General features: G+C 44.5%; 1 protein-coding gene across 1 annotated transcript in view; it reads right to left on the bottom strand.

Moving 5' to 3' along the window:
* DTWD2 (DTW domain containing 2) overlaps positions 1 to 17,533 on the bottom strand; it is a 175,912-nt gene that overhangs the window by 114,922 nt on the left and 43,457 nt on the right. The window contains exon 2 of the mRNA XM_038769851.1: positions 1,705 to 1,795. Coding sequence (XP_038625779.1) covers positions 1,705 to 1,795 — 91 coding nt within the window. The remainder of the gene's footprint in view (positions 1 to 1,704; positions 1,796 to 17,533) is intronic.

The following is a 17,533-nucleotide window of genomic DNA, read 5'->3' as shown; positions in this document are numbered from 1 at the left end:
CGCCTGAACACAAACTTTAGATTTCATAGCACCTCTGATCCAACAACCTCAAAATTCATTTCAAAGGTCAATTTACTAATCCTCACAAATGTCAAAGAAGAGAGATATGTGAAACTAGTTCTCTCCATTTTAGACAAGCAGATTTGGGGGTTAAAAAGCTTTCCAGAGTGCAGATTATTTACAAAAATTGAGAAGAGAATGAGTCCGCTAGCTGTCGGTGATGTGTTATCTCCATTAGAGCACAACCAAACACCATATGTGAAACCTGCACATTCCAGGATTACCACCTTCAAAATATCATAAGAAACAATCCTCTGGCATGGAATTTATCAGACATGGGTCACAGACAGTTATGGTTTTTGGCTTACGGCATGGCCTAGTGGATAGAGCACGGGCCTGGGAGTCAGAAGGATCTGGGTTCTAATCCCGGCTCTGCCACTTGTCTGCTGTGTGGCCTTCAGCAGGTCACTTCTCTTCTCTGTGCCTCAGTTACCTCATCTGTAAAATGGGGATTAAGACTGTGAGCCCCACCCGGGACAACCTGATCGCCTTGCATCCCCCTCAGTGCTGAGAACAGTGCTTTGCACATAGTAAGTGCTTAACAAATACCATCATTATTACTATTAAAATGGGGAATTAAGATAGTGAGCCCCATGTGGGACAGGGACTGTGTCCAACCCGATTTGCTTGTAGCCACCGCAGCGCTTCATACAGTGCCTGGAACATAGTAAGCACTTAACAAAAGCCACAGTTATTATTATTAGAATATTATTATTTAAAGTGAGTCCAAGGACCCAGCTCAAAGGGCCAGAGCTCAGCATGAGTGCCGCCCCAAAATTGAATGAGGGAGGAAAGCAGGTCTGATATAGCCTACCCACTCACAGGACGCTGGACATCCCTTGAGGCTACTGACTCCACCTTCAGGGGCCTCCATGACATCCTCTGGGTTTCTAAAACCGAAGCAGTGTGGCCTAGTGGATAGAGCACAGGGCTGGGAGTCAGAAGGACCTGGGTTCTAACCCCTGCTCCACAGTCTATCTGCTGTGTAACTGCAGGCAAATCACTTCACCTCTCTGTGCCTCAGTTACCTCATTGGTAAAATGGGGATTGAAACAGGGACTGTGTGACAGGGACTGTGTCCAACCCAATTTACTTGTATTCTCCCCAGTGCTTAGTACAGTGCCTGGCACATAGTAAGTGCTTAACAAATACCACAGTTACTATTATTATCATCTAACAATAAGCCACGCTGCCAGCATTCGCAGCTTGCTTTTCATGCTGCTGGGGTGACTGCTGTCAAAATTGTGTCTCATAGCTAATTGCTTCTCTTCCCCCAAAAGTTGGGAATTAAAATTTCCTTTCTTGATATGAAGATTACAAAATCAACCACAGTATGTGTGAAATCATAACCCTTGGAGGAAAATACAAAAACAACCCATTTCCTAAATCTTAGTGCTTACACTCCCACCCCAGTAAGGGAGGGCAAAGATCACAGATTTGAGGAAACAGCACACTACAAACAAGAAATCACATGGCTTGTAACATGGGAAAAATATTTCCCATTAACTGAGAATCATAACTGCTTGAAGAGCTAAAGGAAGTTGTAGAGACATCTGCTGTGGGTGGTTTCCTCTCGCCCTTTCTCATACTCTCAAGTCTGTTAGCCACTCTTTGAACTTTGGCCCTTCCCATAGACACGCTCACCTCTGCTGGGTGCTGAATTATGTACAAGTAAGTGGAGACGTTGAGAGGATGGATTGGCAGGAACGGACACAAGCACACCTTCTGAGGACGTCTAAAAGATGGAAAGAAGAGAAAAGCTGTCAGTAATTAAGGAAACCCAATAACGTTTTTGGACCCAAATCACAGGAGAAGGAGCATGGCTTAATGGAAAGAGCCCGCTTTGGAGTCGGAATTCACGGGTTTTAATCCCGGCTCTGCCACTCGTCTGCTGTGTGACTTTGGGCAAGTCACTTCACTTCTCTGTGCCTCAGTTACCTCATCTGTAAAATGGGGATTAAGACTGTGAGCCCCACCCCCCCGCCCCCGGGACAACCTGATAACCTTGTATCTCCCTCGGTGCTTATAACAGTGCTTGGCACACAGCAAGCATTTAATAAATATCATCATTATTATTATTACAGGTGACACCAGGTATTATTCTTGTTATTATTATGATGCTTCAGTAAACCCTTACTATGTGCCAAGCACTGTACTAAGTGCTGGGGTACTTAGAAGTTAATCAAGTTGGGCCCGGTCCCACATGGGGCTCACAGTCTAACAAGAAGCAAGCATGATTTAATCCCCATGAGGGAATTGAGGCACAGAGAAGTGAAGTGACTTGCCCAAGGTCACACAGCAAACAGGTGGCAGAGCCGGGATTAGAACCCAGATCCGATGACTCCCATGCCCAGGTTACACAGGTACTGTTCTAATAGCTCTTCTCAGCATCCAAGAGCCTAGAGACAGAGATTTCCAGTCACTGCTACTGGAACTTTGAATCCAATATACATAAGTTGGAAACCCATGATTAGGAAGATCCTCAAAGAAAGTCTGTGAAGATTAAAAAAAAAACAACAAAACAAAACAAAAAAAACCAAACAACTAAATGAATTCATTTAGAATTCATGAAAGAGCACGGGCTTGGGAGTCAGAGGTCGTGGGTTCTAATCCGGGCTCTGCCACTCGTTAACTGTGTGACTTTGGGCAAGTCACAACTTCTCTGTGCCTCAGTTACCTCATCTGTAAAATGGGGATTAAGACTGTGAGCCCCACGTGGGACAACGTGATTACTTTGAATATACCCCAGCGCTTAGAACAGTGCTTGGCACATAGTAAGCACTTAACAAATACCAACATTATTATTATTATTATTATTATTATTATTATTATTATTATTTCCTTCATCCACTTGGGATTTTAGGACATTGAGTCCTTCTTGTGAAAAGCAAGCAACACTTTCAACTGCAGAGAAGAGATCCGGTGTGTGGGACAAAAACGACAAGGTTAAATGTGCCGTAACATATATTCTTGAAACAATATGTAAGTGTGAAAAGAAAGAGAGAAGCTGATGCTTCTGAACTATAATCAAAAGTGACAACATTATTATGTTCTAGCAGTATTGTTGAGGTCAGGCCTCAGACTCAATATTTTCAAGAAAAGTTAGATGGGTGCTTAACTTAAAAGAGACATTCCTCAGTTGACTAAGTCTAAGAATGAAAAGTAATGTGGCCTAATGGATAGAGCAGGCGCCTAGGAATCAGAAGGACCTGGGTTCTAAACCCAATCTGCTGGGTAACCTTGGGCAAGTGACTTCACTCTTCTGTGCCTCAGTTACCTCATCTGCAAAATGGAGATTAAGACCGTGAGCCCCATGTGGGACAGGAACCGAGTCCACCGTGATTAACTCACATTCACCCCAGCGCTTAGTACAGTGCCTGGTTCAAAAAAACATTTAAAAAAAAAACCTCAGCTGAAGAATCTGAAGAGTACACTAAGTTGACCCATTCTCACTGATGCAAAATATGAATCAATACTGGAATTCTGTATAAACGATTAATCATTGAAATATTTTATTCCTCTTTCGACATAGAGTGAAAGCACCAGGAGAGAGAAGGGCAGGGTGAAGAGAAAGAACCTTAAATGAGCCAGAAGCAGGGGGAGGAAGAAAGGGGATAAGAGATTAAGAATTTCCTGAACATGTTTTGTTGGTTTTAGCTCCTTAATGCCAAGGAGTTACATCACCCTACCATCTGAGCAACTAATAAGCTAAGAACGGAAGGCTTAAAGAGATCAAAAGACCAAGAGAGATCAGTGCTAGTGAAAACGCTTGGACGAGTCCAAATAACAGAGTTGGTAGACACGTTCCCTGACCACGACGAGCCATGGTGCAAGAAAGGAGCACAAGGGTCTGCGGAAGGGAAACACTCACAGTGGCCAAAAATGTAGTAGTAGTAGTAGTAGTATTTATTGAATGCCCACTTGGTGCAGAGCATGGTATTAGGCCCTTGGGAAGCAAAGAATAAAGAATAATAATAATAATACTAATGATTATGTACCAAGCACTGTTCTAAGTGCTGGGGTAGATACAAGGTAGTCAGATTCTCCCACGTGGGGCTCACAGTCTTAATCCCCATTTTACAGATGAGGGAACTGAGGCACAGAGAAGTAAAGTGACTTGCCCAAGATCACACAGCAGACAAGGGGCAGAGCGGGATTAGAATCCATGACCTCTGTCTCCCAAGCCCGTGCTGTTGCCACTAAACCACGCTGCTTCTCCCTACTTGCCAACAACTTACACTCTAATGGGGAAGACAAACATAAAAATATTTACGGGAGTAGTCAAAATAAACAATTAATAATAATTCATAACTGTGGTATATGTTAAGTGCTTATTATGTGCCAAGCACTATAGTCAACACTGGGGTAGATACAAGATAATCAGGTCCCACATGGGGCTCAGAGTCTCAGTAGGAGGGAGGACGGGTCTTGAATTCCCATTTTGCTGATGAGGGAACTGAGGCACAGAGAAGTGGAATGACTTGCCCAAAGCCACACAGAAGGTAAGCGGCTTCGCTGGAATTAGAACCTGGGTCCTCCAACGTCCAGGCCCATGCTCTTTCCGCTAGGCTGCTCTGCTTCCCTAGTATACAGAGTATTCAGTTGATGCTGAGGTATAAATAAGTCTCTAAGTGCCAGAGTGGGCTGATAAGTTTGTAGGCTCAGGGTGAATTCATCAGGGAAAGTTTTTGGGAAGAGTGGAATTTGAGGAGGGCTTTGAAGACGAAGGAAAAGAGACAACACTATGACAGATTTGGGAACAACTACCCCAACACCTAGTATAATTACCACTATTATCATTTCCAATGTTAGGAAGGATTCCTGGAGCAGACACAACACTGACAGTCTTCATATCCTTAATCCTCATTCGTCTGGATGGGATACTATTTCCTTGGATTCCTCTAAGTGACAGAATTCTAGCATACCTACTAGCTTGCCTTCCTTCAAGAAACTCTTAGACTACACCTCTTCAGACAAACCAGGCTGACTGCTATGGTCTGTTGGATTGGGGAAGGAAGCATAGGGGACCCGGAGAAGCAGAGACGGGGCTCAGCGAGGTCAAAAAAGGGGGGATCACAAGGGAGGGGAAAGAAAGGAAGGCTTAATGCTTGACGACTCGTGTGGCCACACTCAGGGTGGATTAGGCTGGCAAAATGCAAGACTCTCCAATGCGGCACACAAAAATCATTAAGCTCAGATGGGGAGACAATCCTCACCCAACTTATCCGCTTTGCACATAGTAAGCACATAACAAATACCATAATTATTTTATTATTATTGTCATTCCATTCATTCATTCAGTCACATTTACTGAGCGCTTTCTGTGTGCAGAGCACTGTACTAAGCGCTTGGGAGAGAACAATATCACATTAAGCAGACACATTCCCTTCCCATGGTGAGCTTACAGTCTACGGTCATTTTTAAGGGCCACTAAAGAAACCTGCTTTGCCTTTGCAACATGCCCACTCTCGGCCCCCTAAGGGAGGGGGCCTGAAGGAGGGCTCCATCAGGTTTCCCCTACTCTTTAACTACTCTGAAACCCATCAGGATGAAATGGGCCATTTCCTACTTTTCACGTCAGTATTTCCTATCCCGTTCCATTTTATCTAAGTCACAGCACTGGTTCTGTTATCTAATTTAGCTGCCCAGAGTTTTCCTGCATGCTGGCACTGGAAAGTCAAATGGCCCAGGGTTCTGTTGGTCGGGTCAAAGCCGTTTCAAAACATTTCCTGTTCTCACCAGTTCCCAGCACAACAACTTCAGGAAAGGACACACAGGCGAATCACTAAGTTTGGCACCTTAGGAAAAGTTTAAAAAAAAAATACTGGAACAGGTGCACGCAGAATGTTTATGGGAGGTATCACACGACTGGTTTCCTGTACAGAACCTTCTTTTTTTCTGATTTGACATGAAATTTACCAGGAAAAAAACAATGGACTGAAGTTAGAATTTGGTTTATTCTGTGAAAAGAGTGGCATGCTAATATTAACATGGGCATTTTGCTAAGAACCAGGCTCGCTACTGATTTTTGCCTGGGTAATTCATTTTGAATATTCATATTCAATTTCTGATTTTCTCTGTGTACTTTATTACATTCAACCAACACACTGCCAGAAACCACCTGAGGCTCCTGAAATCATTTATATAAATCATCACGCAGCTACCTGACTACTACTTTCCATCGCCCTCATTATCAGTATTTACGGAGAACCCCTACTGAAAGCTCACCTCTCCAGGAGGACTTCCCAGACTAAACTCCCCTTTTCCTCTGCTCCTCCTCCCCTCCCCATCACCCCGACTCGCTTCCTCTACTCTACCCCCTCCCCGTCCCACAACACCTGTGTATATATGTACCTATTTATTACTCTATTTATTTTATTAAACATGTGTATATACCTATAATTCTATTTATATTGATACTATTAATGCCTGTTTACTTGTTTTGATGCCTGTTTCCCCCCTTCTAGACTGTGAGCCCGTTGTTGGGCAGGGATTGTCTCTATCTGTTGCTGAACTGTACTTTCCAAGCGCTTTGTACAGTGTTCTGCACACTGTAACCGCTCAATAAAGACGAATGAATGAATGAATTTCTGTTGTTGTTTCTGTTGTACTTTCCTCTGTGCTTAGCCCAGGGCATTGCACCCAACAAGTGCTCAATAAATACCATCACTACTACTATTAGAAGACACAGTCTTCTAGAGAGGGAGGGAGCGTGCAATCCAGTCACTGCTACCTAGGTACACATGTAGTAACGTAAGAAGAGTGCTTATGTACAGATCTATCATTTATTTAGATTAATGCCTGCCTTGTGGACAGGGAATGCATCTACCAACTGCTCCACTGTTCTCTCTCAAGCGCTCTGCACACGGTGCTCTGCTCAATCTGTACTGCTGATTGATAGGACCAGTTCAGAATCCGTGCCCTGCGAGTGAAATGCTTCTCTGCTGATGCCCATTCCCTTGCTCTGTACCCACACAGATTACATATTTGACTTCAAGATAACAGCTGGAGCTGTCAGAATCTCAAACCAGTGGGTAATCTTGATACGTTAGACTAGCTGGTTTCCAAAACTGCTTGTCTAATGAAACCACACTTAATTGAAAGAGTACAAATCTCAAGGCACCTGATGAGAGGGCTGAATTTTTTAATCAATAAGATGGAAAGAACAAGAAAGGAGAAAAGGACTTTCATTTTTTTCCCCTTTTGTCATTTCCGACATTAACTTCATCCCCCAGAGTAACCCTGCAGTCTTCATTTATTTAGCTAAAAACCAATCCCATTGGGTCATAAATGGAACCTTTTCAAAGTATTCTCAGTTTATCAGAATGGTTTGTTCAGGGATTCTGTTTTTAGATTGTGCCACTTCTGGATTGTACATTCTTAGAACTGGTATCATGTCTATTTTTTATGGTCTTTTGCACTTCTAAGGTACAAGTGTTTTGGGTTTGGGTTTTTTTTTTTCATGGTATTTGTTAAGTGCTTACAATGAGCCAGGCCCTGTACTAAGCCCTGGGGTAGATACAAGAGAGTCAAGTTGAATACAGCCCCTGTCTGACATAGGGCTCAAGGTCTCTATCCCCATTTGACAGATGAAGTAAATGAGGCACAGAGAAGTGACTTGCCCAAGGTCACACAGCAGACAATGGGCAGAGTGGAATTAGAACCCAGGTCCTTCTGACTCCAGGCCCACGCTCTATCCACTAGGCCATGCGGCTTTTCCAAGGTGCTTTGTAATACTATTTCTAGGACACAAACACAGTAGAGTTTAAAACTTTTCCAAAGGCCAAAAAAAAGCATATAAATTAAAGAAACAACTTTGCATCATTCTCTCCCAATCTGATCCCAAAATAAAATGACAAAAGGAAAATTATCCCATCAAAGTAAATCATGATGCAAGGTCCTGATATTTATGCCTTGCTAAACTGTAAATTCTGCTTACGGTCTTTGGGGAAATTATTCTGGCTACTGAAAAGAGAAGACCCAAATGCACAATGATTAAACCGATCATCCACCATTCAGTGAGACGGTGGGGGCAAGGTGAAATGTCCGAGCATACGGGGGAGAAAAAGAGGAGGATGGGATGTGAGGGGAGGCAACAGAAAGACCCACAGAGACAGAGCCAAAGGGAGAAAGACAGACCCCACTCAGACACCCTCACAATTGTGATGGACGTCCTCAACAGAGAGCAGCAGAAGCAGGTACTTCACTCCTCTAATGCTAACCACCTCACCGTACCTCCATCTCGTCTATCTCACCTCCGGCCCCTCGTCCACGTCCTGCCTCTGGCCTGCAATGCCCTCCCTCCTCAAATCCAATCGACTCTACCCCCACTTCAGAGAATTACTGAGGGCACACCTCCTCTGGGCGACCTCCTCTGACTGAGCCCTCCTTTCCCCTTCTCCCCCTCCCTTCTGCATCACCTTGACTCGCTCCCTTTATTCATTCCCCCTCCCAGCCCCGCAGCACTTACGTACAGATCTGACATTTATTTATTTATCTTAATGTCCATCTCACCCTTTAGACTGTAAGCTCGTTGTGGGCAGGGGCTGTGTCTGTTTATCGTTACGTTGTACTCTCCCAAGCGCTTCGTACAGTGCTCCACACAGAGTAGGTACTCAATAAATACGACTGAATGAATGAATGAATGAAGGTAGAGCAGAGATTTAGCTAAAAACCAATCGCATTGGGTCATAAATGGAACCTTTTCAAAGTATTCTCAGTTTATCAGAATGGTTTGTTCAGGGATTCTGTTTTTAGTTTTAGAGTGTGCCACTTCTGGATTGTACATTCTTAGAACTGGTATCATGTCTATTTTTTATGGTCTTTTGCACTTCTAAAGGTACAAGTGTACCTTAGTGAACCAAAGAAGTTCCTCTTTCCACGGCTATTACCACCTAAGGCTCTTTTAGCTTAACTGCCCAGGACACAGCCCTTAAGGGCCATCAGACAGATGCAGAGTCTGGAAGACAAGCAATTGATGCAAGTGGCAGAGGTGGGCGTATCGTCTCATCCATACTATATCATATCACCGGTGTCATCCACTCATTTCCATTACCGTCCGTCTCCCCCTCTAGACCGTAAGCTCGTTGTGGGCAAGGAAGGTGTCTGTTGCACTGTTAGACTGTACTCTCCCAAGCACTCACTCCAATGCTCTGCATATGGCAAGCACTCACTAAATACGATTGAATGAACAGCCACCAATTAAATCAAATTTAGCATTCAGGTTGTGATGTTCAAATGGCCAATTTAGCAGATAACCAAAGTGCTATGGTGTACTTGAACAGCACCTGCTAATTATTTTGCTGTCGCTTGCAAACCCTTTAACGTTTGCTGCATTACTGCATTTCAGATATTTCTGTAGTAACTTAGCTTCTGGAAGCAATGTGGAGGAAATTGTTTTGTTCTCGTTTACGGATTGAGTGGTGTGAGTTTTACCGACATGAACTGTGGAAGCTAATCATGAATGGTCTGTTAATCTGGTTTGTCCTCCAACTACTCAAACGGTTCATGGCAAAGACTACAAGACAGTGGTTCAACAGACAATTTGCACAGAAGAATCGACTCAAGCAAGTACAAGAAAATTTGGCTATGAAAGCCACAAGCAAAAATCTCCATACATATGTTGGCTTACAAACAAGAGCAAGCTACCACTGGGAAGCACCATGGTGACTACTGCCATGGATTCTAATCCTGGCTCCGCCGCATGTCTGCTGTGTGACCTTGGGCAAGTTACTTCACTTCTCTATGCCTCAGTTACCTCATCTGTAAAATGGGGATGAGACTGTGAGCCGAGACTGGGACTGTGTCCAACCCAATTTGCTTGTATCCATCCCAGTGCTTAGTACAGTGCCTGGTACCTAGTAAGAGCTTAACAAATACCACCATTATTATTATTATTGTTGCTAGGTTTTTAGGGTCTCTCTTCCAGCACTGGAGAGGTCAAGGAGAGCAGCAGGGCCTAGTGGAAAGAGCATAGGCCTGAGAGTCAGAAGGACCTAGGTTCTAATCCCATCTCTCCCACTTGTCTGCTGTGTGACCTTAGGTGAGTCACTTCACTTCTCTGTGCCTCAGTGTCCTCATCTGTAAAATGGGGATTAAGACTGCAAGCCCTATGTGGGCCAGGGACTATGTCCAAGTTCATTAGCTTGTATCTACCCCTGTGCTTAGTACAGTGCCTGGCACATAATAAGCACTTTAAAAATGCCATTAAAAACAAAGAAACAAACGACCTGGGTTCTAACCCCGCTGCTGGAGGACCTTAGGCAAGTCACTTAGCTTCTCCGTACCTCAGTAACCACATCTTTAATATGGGAGTTAAAATACTCCTCCCTCCATCTTAGATTGTGATTCCATTTGGGACAGAGACTATGTCCAACCTGATTACCTTGTATCTTTCCCAGCGCTAGTACAGTGTCTGGAACATAGTAAACGCTTAACAGGTACCATTTAAAATAAAAAAAAACCCTGCTTGAACTGGTTGTAGTGTAGCACTAAACACTAGCAGGAACACTGGGGATTCAATTTGAGAGAGCACTTGAGGCCTTCAAAACCCTGTCTTCCCTTTCCATCATTACTCTGCTCTTAGCCCACCGAAGTCTTTCCAGTGGCTTCTATTAGGCATATCTCAAAGAAAACCGAAAAGGCGGCAACTACATTTCATTAGTTCTTCTATAACATGTTTTCACTACACATTTTGGATCAGTCTTCCAACAGTTCTTGTGTCAGATAGGATCACTGGATCACACAATACCAAAAGTAGTCTTTGTGCATGTGTGTGCCATTGGTCAGAGCTGAGTACAACAGCACGATTTTTTCTTGACATGGAGTTCTCAGAGAAGGCAACCCCTGCATTACAGGAGAGGGGACTAAACAGCCAACACTCAATCAGTCAAGTTAGTTGCAAGCACGGCTGGATGAAAATGACTTAAAATCACAAATAATTAACAAAATGCAAATTGGGCAATGAATTGCATTATTCATTGAAATTGCCATTTTAAATGAGTTTTAAGATGTAAACCTTCCAAACGGAAGGAATCCAAGTCTGTTTTCATTTCAAAAAAAGTACTTCACAGTAAAAGAAAAAAAAAAACATTCCAAGCACAAGAAGGGTGAAGTTTTAGTCAAGCCAGAAACTGACAAGATTAATGTAGTGGTGTTACTGCTTGGACATGGGCAAATTTCTTCATGCTATGGAAAGATGTTAGTGAAGAGCCACACACTAGATCGACTTTGGCCATGCTAATTTCATCCTCACTTATAACTGCCCCTTCCTCAGAAAAACAACCTCCCCTCCCTTATTGACTCCCATGCTCCACTGATTCAGAGAAGCAGCGTGGCTTAGTGGAAAGAGCACGGGCTTGGGAGTCAGAGGTCATGGGTTCTAATCCCAGCCCCGCCACTTGTCAGCTGTGTGACTTTGGGCAAATCACTTAACTTCCCTGTGCCTCAGTTACCTCATCTTTAAAATGGGGATTAAGACTGTGAGCCTGAAGTGGGAAAAGCTGACAACCTTGTATGTACCCCAGCACATAGAACAGTGCTTGGCAAATATTAATTCTTAATAAATACCATCATTATTATTATTACACCAACAATTCTAGACATTTAACTCCCTTCTGTAACCCTCGGTATTTTCACATTCCCTTTCTCTCACCTCTGAAAACCTTGTTAAAAACAGTGGTGCCTACTCTTCTCTCTCTGACCACCATATTATTATTATTATTATTATCATTATCAGTATTCTATCATCTCCCCCTAGACTGCAGGCTCCTTGTGGGCAGGGGACATGTCTACCAACTCTGTTGCACTGTACTCTCCCAAGTGCTTAGTACAGAAAGTATTCAATAAATATACTTGATTGATTGTGGAATTTGTTAAGTTCTTACTACGTGTCAAGCACTTGGGTACCTACAAGTTAATCAAATCAGACACAGTCCCTGTCTTACTTGAGGCTCACGGTCTAAGTAGGAGGGAGAACATGAACTGAATTCCCACTTTACAGATGAGGAAACAGACACAGAGAAGTTAAGGGACTTGCCCAAATCCATACAGCAGACAGGTGGCAGAGCCTGGATTAGAACCCAACTCCCCAGAGTCCTAGGTCCGTTCCGTGCTCTTTCCACTAAGCCATGCTGCTCTTCAACCCATCTCTCTTTGGTGACTCCTTCCGCTCTGCTTTCAAACACACCCACAACTTCCCGATCCTAAAAAAAAAACAAAAAAACCCCAATGACCTGACAAAGTATTTTGTTGACGAAATCAAAACCATCAGATATAAACTCTCCAGAATCTTCCCCTCATCTCCCCAGGCCCTTCTTACTCCTCTCATCGTCTCTTTCATCCTTTTCTGACCACGTCTCAGGAGAACTACTGTCTGCTTTCAAAATCTCCTCCACTTATGCCTTTGACCTCATTCCTTCAGCCCTTACAGAAACACCTGCATTAAGTCTCAGTCTCTCCCTGACTGCCATCTCTGATTGTTCTTTCTCTACTGAATGGTTCCACCCACACTGCTTTCAAACGCACCTTTGTGAATGTCCCCTATTCAAAAACACCACTCTCTCAACCCCACTGCACCATCCAGCTATCCACTTCCTCTCCTCCAACTCCCCCATCGACCCTCTAGAATCTGGCTTTCACCCCTTCCCCTCCACTGAAACCTCTCTCTCCCCCAGATCACCAATACTCTCCTTCCCAAATCTAAAGGACTGACTTGTCTCATCTTATGCCGTCGAGTCATTTCCGACCCATAGCGACACCATGGACACATCTCTCCCAGAACGCCCCGCTCTCCATCTGCAATCGTTCTGGTAGTGTATCCATAGTTTTCTTGCTAAAAATACGAAAGTGGTTTGTTTACCATTGCCGCCTTCCTCGCAGTAAACATGAGTCTCCACCCTCAACTCTCTCCCGTGCCACTGCTGCCCAGCATGGGTGAATTTTGACTTGTAGCAGATTGCCATCTGTTCGCTAGCCGCTAGCTAAGCTAGGAATAGAAAAGAATGGACAGGCCTCTGCTTGACTCTCCCTCCCATAGCCGAGACTAGTAAAGGACTGGAAACTCTCCAGGTGTGACCCTGAGAGGAAAGGATTTGCTAATCATCCTCTTGATTATCTTTGATACCGTGGAAGAACCCCTTCTGCTTTTTCTGGCACAGACCTCTTTTAGTTCTCTTCCTATCTCCCTGGCCGCTCTCTCGGTCTGTTTCTCCAGCTCCTCCTATGCCTCCCGCTCCCAACTGAGGATGTCTCTCAAGCCTCACATCTGTCCCTGTCCCTGTCTCTTCATCATCTACACCCAGTCCCTTGGAGAAGTCTTTGCACAACTACCATCTCTATGCAGTCGATTCCCAAATCTCCATCTCCAGCCCTGACCTCTCTCCTTCTCTGCGGTCTCCCATTTCCTCCTGTTTTCAGGGCCTCTCTACCTGCATGTCCCACCGACACCTCAAACTAAACATGACCGAAACAGATCTCCTCATCTTTCCACCTGAACCCCGTCCTACCGGTCTTTCCTATCACTGTAGACAACACAACTATCCTCCCTGCCTCACGAGCCCACAACCTTGGCATCATCCTCAACTCATCTCTCTCTTTCAACCCACGTATTCAATCTGTCACCAAACCCTGTCAGATCTACCTTCACAATATCACTAAGTCCGCCCTTTCCTCTCCGTCCTAACGGCTACTACACTTACCCAACCACTTTTCCTCTCCCATCTTGACTACTTCATCAGTCTCTCCCCCTCCAGTCTTTGCTTCACTCTCTACCCAGATCGTTTTTCTAAAAAATTGTTCAGTCCACATCTCCCCACTCCAAGACCCTCCAGCGGTTGCCCATCAACCTTCATATCAAACAGAAACTCCTTACCATCAGCTGTACTCAATCAACTCTCCCCACTCCTACATCGCTACGCTGATGTCTTACTACAATCCAGCCCACTCACTCTGCTCCCCCAACACCAACCTACTCGCTGTACCTCAATCTCAGCTAGCTTGCCGTCAACACTTTGTCCATATCCTCTCTCTGGCCTGGATGCCCCCTTCCTATTCATATATGATAGACCACCACTCTCCCCCCCTTCAAACCCTTATTATAATCACATCTCCTCTAAGAGGCCTTCCCTGACTAAGTCCTCATCTCTGCTATTCCCTCTCCCTTCTGGGTCACCCTTGCACTTGGATTTATACCCTTTAAGCACTTGATATTCACCCTTCCCTCAGCCCCACAGCACTTACGTGCGTATCTGCAATTTAGTTGAATACCCGTCTCCATCTATAGTCTGTAAGCTCTTTGTGGGCAGGGATTGCATCTCCTAATTATGTTGTACTGTACTCTGCCAAGTGCTTAGTACAGTGTCGTGCACCTGGCGAGCACTCGATAAGTACCACCTATTGATTGATTGGTTAAACACAGTTACCTCATCAGGATTGAGATAATGCCCATAGCAAAACACCTTCTCTGGGCAGGACATCTGAGGAGAATGGGAGAGGGCAGGAAATCCCAGTAGCTGCTTTATGTGTCTGATGATGTGTTACAGAGGTGGGAGAAAACCGTAACCGCCAAATTCCCCTGGAGGGCATCAGCTAGGTGAGGGTTATTCTGACTGGAGGCTTCGCGAAGATTAGGGTACCAAGAGGCAGGCTCGAAAACAGACACAGGCCCTGTGTGGGACAAAAGCATCAGCACAACACAGAACTGCCTTTACGGGCACATAATGTGAAACAGAGAGAGGGTGATGCATATGTAGAAGCAGTATGGCGTAGCGGATAGAGCCCGGGCCTGGGAGTCAGAAGGACCTGGGTCCTAATCCCGGCTCTGCCACTTGTCTGCTGTGTGATTTTAGGTGAGTCATTTCGCTTCTCTGGGCCTCAGTTACCTCATCTCGAAAATGGGGACTGAAACTGTGAGTTCCACGTGGTACGGGGCCTGTGTCCAACCTGATTTTCTTGTATCCATCCCAGTGCTTAGTATAGTACCTGGCACATAGTAAGTGCTTAAGAAAATCCATGGTTATTTGTATTATTATTATACATCTTTTCAGCCACACCCACACAAGTGGATAGGACTTCCTAGTCAGTAGCATTACCTTTGAAAAGTGAAGGGCAGCTAGATATACAGAGGAGGGCATAGAGGAAGAGTGGGACTGTGTCCATGCAAGTCATTAACTAGGGAACAATTTAAAGATTAGTAGCCATTAATAAAAATGAACAATGGAGAAGCAGCGTGGCCTAGTGGATACAGCACGGGCCTGGGAGCCAGAAGGGCCTGGGATCTACTCCCGGCTCCACCACTTGTTTGCTGTGTGACTTTGGGCAAGTCGCTTCATTTCTCTGGGCCACAGTTACCTCATCTGTAAAATGGGGATTAAGACCGGGAGCCCCATGTGGGACATGGACTGCGTCCAACCTGATTACCTCGTATCTACCCCAGTGCTTAGAATAGTGCCTGGCACATAGTAAGCACTTGACGAATACCATAAAAACATACAATAACAAATTTGAACATATTAAATATTAGAAAAAAACTGTTGCTACTATTTTTGTAACTTATTTTTCTGTTCTGAGGGAGCAGATTTGGGGGGAGAGGGAAGGTGACCTGGTTTTGGAGCAATTCAGTAACTTGAAAAGACTCCAGAATAAAAAAAAAAAAGATTACATTTTCTTTTTACATTGGTGATAAAGCCAAATACTGATGAGTCTAAGGTTATAACATTTTCAAGCATCTTGACTTCAGAATCTGGCATGATATTTGGCTTGCTGAGAGGATTCAATGCCAGAAAGTGAAGAGAGTTTTAAAGGTGTGGAAGTAGCATTTACATTTAAGCTTAGCCATCAAGATTAAGATATTAAGGTACAGTGTCAAATTTCCAGTGTTAACGGACATCTCATCTCCATCTCGGAAACATGGCGTTTTGACTGGATGACATGAATAGACTGAATTAATTCTTTCAGAATTGCCTTGTGAAAATGTTAAGAATCAGAGGGGATACTAATGGAGAAAATGTTGTGATTTAATTGGAATGAAGAGAGGGCCATGTTATTTTCAGGCAGAGATAATGGGCTGGTGTAATCATAAATCATGAATACCTATGCTCAGAATGTGGACCTAAATTCCCAATTGGAATAAACCATATTCTCTTGGCAAGGGGAATTTGCTCCCTAAATACTCATTTATATTAACTCTTTTAAATTGTTACAGTTGCCATGGTGGCATAAAGGATTTATTTACCTGGTAGCATTCATTCATTCAATTGTATTCATTGAGCGCTTACTGTGTGCAGAGCACTGTACTAAGCGCTTGGGAAGTACAAGTCGGCAACATATAGAGACGGTCCCTACCCGACAACGGGCTCACAGTCTAGAAGGGGGAGACAGACAACAAAACAGAAACGGGCACTGTATGAAGCCCTGGGGTGGATAGAAGCAGAGCGGGTTGGACACAATGGGGCTCACAGTGTCCATCTTCATTTTACAGATGAGGTCACGGAGGCACAGGGAAGTGAAGTGACTTTCCAAAGGTCACACAGCAGACAAGTAGAACCCATGAGCTTCTGGTTCCGAGGCCCGGGCTCTATCCATCATGCCATGACGGCCGACCCCAGCTAACTGGAGTGTACACACTCTCAGACAGCGTGGCCTAGTGGATAGAGCATGGGCCCGGGAGTCAGAAGGACCTGGGTTTTCTAATCCCAGCCCTGCTACTTTTCTGCTGCATGACCTTGGGCAAGTCACTTCACTTTTCTGGGCCTCAGTTACCTCACCTATAAAATGGGGATTAAAGACTGTGAGCCCCATGTGGGCCAGGGAGTGTGTCCAACCTGATTAACTTGTACCTACCCAAGTGCTTAGAACAGTGCTTGGCACATAGTAGGTGCTTAACAAATACCATCATTATTATTATTATTATTACAGTGCCCCGCATGTCATAAGTGCCTAAATTCCACAATTATTATTATTAGTATTGTGTAGATCTCAGTAATCTATTTATTTCTAATAATGTGTCCCTCCCCTTCTAGACTGAAAGCTCGTTGTGGGCAGGGAATGTGTCTACCAACTCTGTTATACTATACTCTCCCAAGCGCTTAGTCCAGTGCTCAGCACAAGGTAAGTGCTCAATAAATACACCTGATTGACTGCATTCACTCTGAAAGATGTCGCCATTCTGACCTCATCATTTCCCCTCTATCGCCTCCCGCTGATCACCCCCATCCCTGTCCTTCCTTTCCAACACTCGCTCATCCCACTGCTCCCCACAACCTCATCCTGTCCCCCCTTTCCCCTCCCCCACCCCATCTCTGTCCTTCTTTCCCATCAATGTCCCACATCCCTCGCCCACCACACCAACCCAACCACTCTGCACCTCTCCTACCATTCTCTCTACACTCTTCAACCCCATAACCCCAACAAGTGTGGCCTATAGAACACCCGCTCCACCATGGAATGGTTCCCCTTTATCCTTAACCTGTTCCTG

Source organism: Tachyglossus aculeatus, chromosome X4 (assembly GCF_015852505.1).
Source record: "Tachyglossus aculeatus isolate mTacAcu1 chromosome X4, mTacAcu1.pri, whole genome shotgun sequence".
Taxonomy (NCBI): domain Eukaryota; kingdom Metazoa; phylum Chordata; class Mammalia; order Monotremata; family Tachyglossidae; genus Tachyglossus; species Tachyglossus aculeatus.
The sequence above is the reverse complement of the archived record's forward strand: the minus strand, read 5'-3'. Positions and strand labels throughout refer to the sequence as shown.